This window comes from Narcine bancroftii, chromosome 5, assembly GCF_036971445.1.
Source record: "Narcine bancroftii isolate sNarBan1 chromosome 5, sNarBan1.hap1, whole genome shotgun sequence".
Classification (NCBI taxonomy): Eukaryota; Metazoa; Chordata; class Chondrichthyes; order Torpediniformes; family Narcinidae; genus Narcine; species Narcine bancroftii.
Window position 1 is genome coordinate 183,487,919 of NC_091473.1, and position 10,789 is coordinate 183,498,707.

The window sequence follows — 10,789 nt, forward strand, 5'->3', positions numbered from 1 at the left end:
TCCCACGATGTCGACCCTCTTCCATTGGGTGCCCTCTGGTCTCTGACGGGTGATCCCTAGTCTGCCGGGGGAAAGAGTGCCTGGGATTAGCACCTCACTGACGGGGTCACCTCCCGCGACACACCCTGCCTGACCTTCACCTTGTTCCTTCTCCCCACCCCTCCATCCTCTTTGTGACCATCTGCAGTCTCAGACAGAGGAACAGGGGTGGGGAAACAATGAGTAAAAACTCTTACTGTCTTCATTACAGCACAGTACAGGCCCTTCGGCCCTCAATGATATGCTGACCCACATATACCCAAAAATACTAAACCCTCTATATTTTTTCTATGTGCTTGCCACCACCTCTGGCAAGACCTTCCAGGCTCCCATCACTCTATAAAAAGAACGTCTCCCCTAAACATCCCTCCTTCCACTTCCTCTGGTGTTTGCTACTCCCACCCTGGGAAACAGGCACCAGCCGTCCACCCCCTCTCTGCCTCTCATGATCTTGTCGACCTCTATTAAATCTCCTCTCATCCTTCTTCGCTCCAAAGAGAAAAGTCCCGGCTCTGCTAAGACTTATTCTCCATCCAGGCAACGTCCTGGTGAATCTCCTCTGCACCCTTGAGTTCAACAGCCGTGCTGCAGCTCACCCTTGGACTATTGAGTTCAGTTCTGGTCACCTCATTACAGGAAGGATGTGGAAGCTGCGGAGCACTGGATTGGAGAATGGGTCTCATGAGGCGAGGTTTTAGCAGAGCTGGGGGCTTTTCCCTTTGGAGCGAAGAAGAGGGTGAATCGAGGTCGACAAGATTCTGAGAGGCATAGACCGGCGCCTGTTTCCCAGGGCGAGAGTAGCAAACACCAGAGGATGTCTGTACAAGGTGAGGGGCAGCAAAGTTTAGGGGAGACGTTTTTTTGAACAGGGGTGGTGGTGGAGGCTGGTACATTTAAGAGATTCTCAGATAGGCTCATGGATGCAAGAGAAATAGAGGACTGTGGGTGTGAGGGAGGGAATGGTTAGTAGGTTATATGGGTTGAGTGGCCTGAACTGTGTTAGAACGGTGCATATTCCAAATATCACTTTTTGGAGATTGACGAAAAAGAAATAGCTTCCGTCCACATCTCCTAGTCATGGAGTCGCACAGTTCAGAGACAGGCCCTTCAGCCCACAGGGTTCCTAATGATCCTCAGACACCCATTGACCCAAGACTTGCACGTGAATGGCAGGGCGATGATGAGTGCTGTAGAACAGGGAGACCCAGGGTACAGGTACACACATGGGGTAAGGGAAGGAGGAGGGGAGAGAGGGAAAGAGGAGGGGAGAGAGGGAAGGAGGAGGGGAGAGAGGGAAGGAGGAGGGGAGAGAGGGAAGGAGGAGGGGAGAGAGGGAAGGAGGAGGGGAGAGAGGGAAGGAGGAGGGGGAGAGAGGGAAGGAGGAGGGGAGAGAGGGAAGGAGGAGGGGAGAGAGGGAAGGAGGAGGGGAGAGAGGGAAGGAGGAGGGGAGAGAGGGAAGGAGGAGGGGAGAGAGGGAAGGAGGAGGGGAGAGAGGGAAGGAGAGGAGGGGAGAGAGGGAAGGAGAGGAGGGGGAGAGAGGGAAGGAGAGGAGGGAGAGAGGGAAGGAGAGGAGGGGAGAGAGGGAAGGAGAGGAGGGGAGAGAGGGAAGGAGAGGAGGGGAGAGAGGGAAGGAGAGGAGGGGAGAGAGGGAAGGAGAGGAGGGGAGAGAGGGAAGGAGAGGAGGGGAGAGAGGGAAGGAGAGGAGGGAGAGAGGGAAGGAGAGGAGGGGAGAGAGGGAAGGAGAGGAGGGGAGAGAGGGAAGGAGAGGAGGGGAGAGAGGGAGGAGAGGAGGGGAGAGAGGGAAGGAGAGGAGGGAGAGAGGGAAGGAGAGGAGGGGAGAGAGGGAAGGAGAGGAGGGGAGAGAGGGAAGGAGAGGAGGGGAGAGAGGGAAGGAGAGGAGGGGAGAGAGGAAGGAGAGGAGGGGAGAGAGGGAAGGAGAGGAGGGGAGAGAGGAAGGAGAGAGGGAGAGGAAGGAGAGAGGGAGAGAGGGAAGGAGAGGAGGGGAGAGAGGGAAGGAGAGGAGGGGAGAGAGGGAAGGAGAGGAGGGGAGAGAGGGATGGAGAAGAGTGTGAGAGAGCGGGAGTGGGAGGGAGAGAGGGAGGGGAGGGAGGAGTGACTGAAGGAGTGGGAGGGAATAAGGGAATGAGTGAAGGAGTGGGGAAGTGAGTGAGGGTCTGGGAGGAGGGGAGGGGGGAATGGAGAGAGTCGGGGGGGACCCACCTGCGGTAGAGGAAGCCGGAGTGGTTGAGTGCATACACTGAACCGTCTGTTCCCACCTCGACCAGCACCATCCGTGATCGGACCCGGAGCCATTTCTCCCCCATGCAGTGGTTCCGTGTGATGTCCAGCCGGACAGAGACCACCCCCGAGTGGCTGACCCCCCAGCAGCTCCGAGGGCCACAGGCATAGTACTTCAGCTTGCCCGGCACCTGGGCGTAGGCCGGACTGAGGAAACTCCGGGCCGACACTGCAGCCTTGTGGTTGGAGCAGAAGACATCGCCGGACTTGTCCACACCCACCACAATCTGGTCACCCCCGGCATCGATCTGGGACAGAAGTCCTGCGGGGAGAGGGGTGAAGGCACTGGGGCCTGTTATCCCTGCAACCCACCGGCATCCGGAGGGGGGCAGGAGCTTGGTCCTGCTCCCGTTGTGGTCTCCTCTACCTTGGAGAGACCGAACGCAGGCTGGGAGATCGCTTTGTTGAGCACCTCGGCTGCGTTCGCCACGGTAGCGTGGATCCCCCAGTGGCCGCCCGTTTCATTTCCCTCATGCCCCACCCGCCAGTATAGCTCCCCTCTCTCGTCCGCCTCTCCTCCCTCCCTTCCCCTCAACTCTCCCCGTCCCGTCTCCCCACACCCCCAAACTCTCCCCGTCCCGTCTCCCACCCCCCAACTCTCCCCGTCCCGTCTCCCCACCCCCCCAACTCTCCCCGTCCCGTCTCCCCACCCCCCCAACTCTCCCCGTCCCGTCTCCCCACCCCCAACTCTCCCCGTCCCGTCTCCCCACCCCCCCAACTCTCCCCGTCCCGTCTCCCCACCCCCCACAACTCTCTTCGTCCCGTCCCGCCATCTCTCCCCGTCCCGTCCCCCCAACTCTCCCCGTCCCGTCCCCCCAACTCTCCCCGTCCCGTCCCCCCAACTCTCCCCGTCCCGTCCCCCCAACTCTCCCCGTCCACCCCCCAACTCTCCCGTCCCCCCCCAACTCTCCCCGTCTCGTCCCTCCGCCCACCTGCGAGGATGGCCCACTTTCCTTCCACCAGCCGGTACAGCTCCTGGTTAGGCCCCACGGCCCCAAACACCAGCAGCGCCCCACGGTGACGTGCTGCATCTTGCCCGGCAGCTGGCTCCACCCGTCGCCCATCCGCGTGTACACGTCGCCAGTTTGCCCCACGCCGTACACCTGGCCGTTGCTAGCATCAATCTGCACGAACTGTCCCGGGACCGCGGTGCAGGTTAGCGCTGGGGAGGAGGGAATCGATTTGGAAGAGTAAGACAGGTTGTACCCCTTCCTCCCCAGAGCATTCACACCCCATTCTGTGTGTGTGTGTCCCGGGCCATTGCGTGTATTTAAAGGTAGGGATCGACAGGTTCTTGATTATCCAGGTTACGGGGAGAAGGGCGGGCAGTGGGGCTGGGTAGGAGAATGATTAAATAGTGGGGAAAACTCGATGGGCTGAATGGCTTGTCTATTCTCCTGTGTCTTACGGCCGTAGGACGACAGCAAGACGGGGATTGGGGGGCATGTGGCCTGGTGTCAGGACACACCCGGTTAGCACCAGCGTCATGGGTTTGAATCCCGCGCTATCTGTGAGGAGTTTGCACGTTCTCCCCCGTATCTGCGTGGCCCCCCCCCCCCTTCAAAAATCTAGAGCTCGTAGGTTAATTGCCCCATCCTCCGCTCCTCCCGGAGCCTGCAGCACCCATCCACCCACCCCACGTCGTGGCCCACTGCCGATCACAGGCGCCGCCATCCTGGACCCATACCCTGGGGCGTGCAAGATTTTAAGTAAAACCGACCGTCGGCTCCTTCAACAAGCTGCTTAAAGCCTTTACGGAGCTGAAGGCAGTCGGACCGGGAAGCTGGACCCTGCAGGGGAGAACCGTGTCTCCGCTCCCCGCAGCTCTGGAGGGGGACAGTGGGAGGAGTGAGCCATTATGATCCCATCCACTTCGATGCCAAGAGAGGGAACCACAGCCAACCGCTTCCTTGGGAGCCCAGCATCACTCAACCAGAGGTGCCCACCGGAAGCATCCTGCCCGGGGGAGTGGGTCCTCCCGAGACCACAAGAAACCTAGGACAATTGAGAATGGGTCTCACGTGGACGGGAAAGGAATGGAGGGCTATGGACTGGGTGCAGGTCAGTAAAACGAGGCATAGATCAGCACAGACTAGAAGGGCTGAAGGGAATGTTTCTCTGCTATAGTGTTTTATGGTTCTATTGATAAGGGGAGGTTGGGATGTTATGGAAAATAAGACATTGGTGAGGGCCAAATTTGGAGCACTGTGTGCAGTTTTGGTCACCAAATTTACAGGAAATATAGCAGTAATACAGAAAGAGGGCAGAGATTTACTAGGATGTTGCCCGAACTGAGTTACAAGGAAAGGTTAAACAGGTTCGGACTTTATTCCTTGGAGCGGAGAAGAATGAGGGGAGATTTGATATTTAATGTGATGAGGGGGAGAGACAGAGTAAATGTAGGTTGCTCTTCTGAGGGGTGAGGACATGGGTTTAAGAGTGAAAGGGGAAAGGTTTTAGGGGAATATTAGGGGGAACTTCACACAGAGAGGGGTGGGGGTGTGGAACGAGCTGCCAGCTGGTGGTGAACGGGGACTCAATTGTAACATTTAAGGCAAATTTGGACGTGTACATGGACGGATGCAGGTCAGTGGGACTGGTCAGAATAATAGTTTGGCACAGACTAGAAAGGCCAAATGGGTTTGTTTTCTGTGCTGTAATGTTCTGTGGTTCTATGCAGCTCCCGATGTGCGCAATCACCCCTCTACCCATAGATATAAGGGGCAGTTTTTTTTTCCCTATGGCAATTAAGCTCCTGACCACCCTCAGACCAAAAAAATCAATGTCCTAACTCTGCAAAAACTCTGCCTTCTACCCTGTGCCTTTACTCTATGAGCCAGCCAGATGGACTGTTAGCTGAACAGATCTCCCTCCACCTGGGTAAGTGTGACAGAAAACTTGAGAGATAAAGATTGGGAGGGAGATTGAGGGAGCAGGAGAGGGAGAGATAGAGGAAGGGTAAAGGGAGTGGAGAAAGAGGGAGAGATGGAGGGAGGGGAGTAAAAGAGGGAGTGGGAGAAAGCTAGAGGGGATAGAAAGGAAGATGTGGAAGGAAGGGGAGAGAGAGGGAGGGGAAAAGGAGAGATAGAAAGGGGAGAGACAGAAGGGCAAAAGAGAGGGGAATAGAAAGAGAGAGGGAGAAAGGAAAAGGAGAGAGGGGAGGGAGAAATGTAAAGGGAGAGATCAAGGGGAGAAAGAATGAGGGGAAAGGATAAAGGGATGGAAAAAGAGAGGGAAAGGGTAGAGGGGATAGACAGAGAAGGGAGGTGGAGAGATAGAGAAATGGGAGTATAAATGGAGAGGTAGAAGGTGGAAAAGGTAACAGAGAAAGGGAGAAAGATACAGGGTGGGAAAGAGAGAGGGAGGAAAGGGAGTGAAAATGGAGAATGAGAGAATTAATGGAAAGGTGAGTGTTCGTAAAAGGCAAGAGGTGAAGAGGGTTCGGAGAGTGAAGGGGGTTGAGGAGAATGAGTGGATTTGAGGAGAGTGAGGGGGTTGGGAAGGAACATTACTCACCAGCAGCTGCAGTGACCTGCAGCAGGAAGAGGAGGGAGGCAGACATTGGGAGAGGATTCACTGTGCCAGGAAGTGGTGCCCACAAGCCAGCCGGATGCCTTATATACCCCCTCACCCAGCAGTGAAGGAAGTAGATTGGTTCTATGGTGGCCAGGATAATGTCACAACGTAGGGAACTTGCAACACCCAACGACACAGCCACAGATCACAGGGAGATGGAACACACACCTCCCTGTCTCTGTAAACCTCTCCAGTCCCCTACACCCTTCCCTGTCTCTGTAACCCTCCTCCAGTCCCCGACACACTCCTTGCCACTATAACCCCCTCCGGTCCCCTACACCCGTCCCTGTCTCTGTAACCACCCCCCCCACCCTCCCTCCCTCTGTAACCCCCTCCGGTCACCTCCACCCCTCCCTGTCTCCGTAACCCCCCTCCCCGTCTCCGTAACCCCCTCCCCGTCTCCGTAACCCCCTCCCCGTCTCCGTAACCCCCTCCCCGTCTCCGTAACCCCCTCCCCGTTCTCCGTAACCCCCTCCCCGTCTCCGTAACCCCCTCCCCGTCCCCGTAACCCCCTCCCCGTCCCCGTAACCCCCTCCCCGTCCCCCGTAACCCCCTCCCCGTCCCCCGTAACCCCCTCCCCGTCCCCGTAACCCCCTCCCCGTCCCCGTAACCCCCTCCCCGTCCCCGTAACCCCCTCCCGTCCTGTAACCCCCTCCCCGTCCCTGTCACCCCCTCCCCGTCCCTGTCACCCCCTCCCCGTCCCTGTCACCCCCTCCCCGTCCCTGTCACCCCCTCCCCGTCCCTGTCACCCCCCTCCCCGTCCCTGTCACCCCCTCCCCGTCCCTGTCACCCCCTCCCCGTCCCTGTCACCCCCTCCCCGTCCCTGTCACCCCCCTCCCCGTCCCTGTCACCCCCTCCCCGTCCCTGTCACCCCCTCCCCGTCCCTGTCACCCCCTCCCCGTCCCTGTCACCCCCTCTCCCGTCCCTGTCACCCCCTCCCCGTCCCCCTGTCACCCCCTCCCCGTCCCTGTCACCCCCTCCCCGTCCCTGTCACCCCCTCCCCGTCCCTGTCACCCCCTCCCCGTCCCTGTCACCCCCTCCCCGTCCCTGTCACCCCCTCCCCGTCCCTGTCACCCCCTCCCCGTCCCTGTCACCCCCTCCCCGTCCCTGTCACCCCCTCCCCGTCCCTGTCACCCCCTCCCCGTCCCTGTCACCCCCCTCCCCGTCCCTGTCACCCCCTCCCCGTCCCTGTCACCCCCTCCCCGTCCCTGTCACCCCCTCCCCGTCCCTGTCACCCCCTCCCCGTCCCTGTCACCCCCTCCCCGTCCCTGTCACCCCCTCCCCGTCCCTGTCACCCCCTCCCCGTCCCTGTCACCCCCTCCCCGTCCCTGTCACCCCCTCCCCGTCCCTGTCACCCCCTCCCCGTCCCTGTCACCCCCTCCCCGTCCCTGTCACCCCCTCCCCGTCCCTGTCACCCCCTCCCCGTCCCCTGTCACCCCCCTCCCCGTCCCTGTCACCCCCTCCCCGTCCCTGTCACCCCCTCCCCGTCCCTGTCACCCCCTCCCCGTCCCTGTCACCCCCCTCCCCGTCCCTGTCACCCCCCTCCCCCGTCCCTGTCACCCCCCTCCCCGTCCCTGTCACCCCCCCTCCCCGTCCCTGTCACCCCCTCCCCGTCCCTGTCACCCCCTCCCCGTCCCTGTCACCCCCCTCCCGTCCCTGTCACCCCCTCCCCCGTCCCTGTCACCCCCTCCCCGTCCCTGTCACCCCCTCCCCGTCCCTGTCACCCCCTCCCCGTCCCTGTCACCCCCTCCCCCGTCCCTGTCACCCCCTCCCCGTCCCTGTCACCCCCTCCCCGTCCCTGTCACCCCCCTCCCCGTCCCTGTCACCCCCCTCCCGTCCCTGTCACCCCCTCCCCGTCCCTGTCACCCCCTCCCCGTCCCTGTCACCCCCCTCCCCGTCCCTGTCACCCCCTCCCCGTCCCTGTCACCCCCCTCCCCGTCCCTGTCACCCCCTCCCCGTCCCTGTCACCCCCCTCCCCGTCCCTGTCACCCCCTCCCCGTCCCTGTCACCCCCTCCCCGTCCCTGTCACCCCCTCCCCGTCCCTGTCACCCCCTCCCCGTCCCTGTCACCCCCCTCCCCGTCCCTGTCACCCCCTCCCCGTCCCTGTCACCCCCTCCCCGTCCCTGTCACCCCCTCCCCGTCCCTGTCACCCCCCTCCCCGTCCCTGTCACCCCCTCCCCGTCCCTGTCACCCCCCCTCCCCGTCCCTGTCACCCCCTCCCCGTCTCTGTCACCCCCCTCCCCGTCTCTGTCACCCCCTCCCCGTCTCTGTCACCCCCTCCCCGTCTCCTGTCACCCCCCTCCCCGTCTCTGTCACCCCCTCCCCCCCGTCTCTGTCACCCCCCTCCCCGTCTCTGTCACCCCCTCCCCGTCTCTGTCACCCCCTCCCCGTCTCTGTCCACCCCCTCCCCGTCTCTGTACCCCCCTCCCCGTCTCTGTACCCCCCTCCCCGTCTCTGTACCCCCCTCCCCGTCTCTGTACCCCCCTCCCCGTCTCTGTACCCCCCTCCCCGTCTCTGTACCCCCCTCCCCGTCTCTGTACCCCCCTCCCCGTCTCTGTACCCCCCTCCCCGTCTCTGTACCCCCCTCCCCGTCTCTGTACCCCCCTCCCCGTCTCTGTACCCCCCTCCCCGTCTCTGTACCCCCCTCCCCGTCTCTGTACCCCCCTCCCCGTCTCTGTACCCCCCTCCCCCGTCTCTGTACCCCCCTCCCCGTCTCTGTACCCCCCCCCCTCCCCGTCTCTGTACCCCCCTCCCCGTCTCTGTACCCCCCTCCCCGTCTCTGTACCCCCCTCCCCGTCTCTGTACCCCCCTCCCCGTCTCTGTACCCCCCTCCCCGTCTCTGTACCCCCCTCCCCGTCCTCTGTACCCCCCTCCCCGTCTCTGTACCCCCCTCCCCGTCTCTGTACCCCCCTCCCCGTCTCTGTACCCCCCTCCCCGTCTCTGTACCCCCCTCCCCGTCTCTGTACCCCCCTCCCCGTCTCTGTACCCCCCTCCCCGTCTCTGTACCCCCTCCCCGTCCTCTGTACCCCCCTCCCCGTCTCTGTACCCCCCCTCCCCGTCTCTGTACCCCCCTCCCCGTCTCTGTACCCCCTCCCCGTCTCTGTACCCCCCTCCCCGTCTCTGTACCCCCCCCTCCCCGTCTCTGTACCCCCCTCCCCGTCTCTGTACCCCCCCTCCCCGTCTCTGTACCCCCCTCCCCGTCTCTGTACCCCCCCCTCCCCGTCTCTGTACCCCCCCCTCCCCGTCTCTGTACCCCCCCTCCCCGTCTCTGTACCCCCCCCCTCCCCGTCTCTGTACCCCCCCTCCCCGTCTCTGTACCCCCCTCCTCCCCGTCTCTGTACCCCCCCTCCCCCGTCTCTGTACCCCCCTCCCCGTCTCTGTACCCCCCCTCCCCGTCTCTGTACCCCCCTCCCCGTCTCTGTACCCCCCTCCCCGTCTCTGTACCCCCCCCTCCCCGTCTCTGTACCCCCCTCCCCGTCTCTGTACCCCCCTCCCCCGTCTCTGTACCCCCCTCCCCGTCTCTGTACCCCCCTCCCCGTCTCTGTACCCCCCTCCCCCCGTCTCTGTACCCCCCTCCCCGTCTCTGTACCCCCCCTCCCCGTCTCTGTACCCCCCTCCCCGTCTCTGTACCCCCCTCCCCGTCTCTGTACCCCCCTCCCCGTCTCTGTACCCCCCTCTCCCCGTCTCTGTACCCCCCCTCCCCGTCTCTGTACCCCCCTCCCCGTCTCTGTACCCCCCCCCGTCTCTGTAACCCCTCTGATCCCCTCCACCCTTCCTTCTCTGTAACGCCCTCCCCGTCTGTTACCCCCTCCGATCCCCTCCACCCCCACCCCGTCTCTGTAACCCCCTCCAATCTCTCTTCCTCCAGCAGAGAAGGATTTTCTGATGATAGTTGATGGTCAGAGCAATCCAAGAGGCTTCATCAGATATCCCAGAGTGGGATTGTCCAGTAAGTTCTTGGCTGCTTCACCAAGGAAGCAGTCGGTGCGAATGGACTTGATTGAGGGGGTCAGGGTGTCTGTGATACCCTCCCTCATGGCCCTCCACCCCTCCTTCCTCACTGCCCTATCCTCTCAATGACCCCTCCTCCTCAACACAGATTTGTTACCATTGGGTGGGGAGAGAGAGGAGGTCATCCAAAATTGTGGGGTGTATTTGGGATGGGGGAGATTTAGGAATTATGATATCCATTGGGTGGGGAGAGGGGGATTGTCCAAAAATATCTCTCACTTCCCCCTCCCTTTTCACCTCCACCCCTCACCAACACTCCCTCCACTATCAATGCTCCCTCCTCACTTCCTCCCAGTCAGGCTGACCCTCCTATCATTGACGTTCCCTCCTCATTGCCCCAAGCCACCCTCACCACCCCCCCTTCCCTCCTCTCTGTCCCTCCCTCCTCACCCCCATCCTTCCACACCACCCCTATCCCTCTTCATTCCCCCCCTGTCCCCATTTATTCCCAATGGGGACACCTGTTCCATTTGACTGGGAAGGGTGGTGAATATCCGGCTGTTTTGCCTGAGCTGTTGCAAGCTTCTCCAACGGCCCCCATTCCATCTGTTGTGAAAACGGGGGTGTGGGGGGGGGAGTTATGCAACCAGGAAAGGTTTCCCTCAGCCAACTGCTTCTCTTGTGGTTGCCCAAGTCAACTGTTCCAGAACTCAGGGATCGAGGAGAGAGTCAAGCATTTCCTCTGTGCCTTGGTGGGGGGGGGGGGGGTGGGGGGGTGAGGCGGTTGTTCCCCTGTGCCGTGGGGGTGAGGGATCGTTCTCCCCTGCCCTTCCTCCGCCTCTCCCCCTCCCCACCCTTTCCCCCTTCTCCCCCTCATCTCCCTTTCCCCACCTCTCCCCTTCCCCTTACCTCTCCTCCCACCCCC

General features: G+C 61.9%; 1 protein-coding gene across 1 annotated transcript in view; it reads right to left on the reverse strand.

The window, feature by feature from the left end:
* The window catches only part of LOC138765386 (fish-egg lectin-like), a 4,478-nt gene extending 467 nt beyond the window's left edge, over window positions 1-4,011 (reverse strand). The window contains exons 1-3 of the mRNA XM_069942428.1: window positions 3,973-4,011; window positions 3,270-3,450; window positions 2,260-2,599 (exon numbers count right to left, since the gene is read on the reverse strand). Of these exons, the coding sequence (XP_069798529.1) occupies window positions 2,260-2,599; window positions 3,270-3,450; window positions 3,973-4,011 (560 nt within the window). The remainder of the gene's footprint in view (window positions 1-2,259; window positions 2,600-3,269; window positions 3,451-3,972) is intronic.
* Between the last annotated feature and the right edge of the window lie 6,778 nt (window positions 4,012-10,789).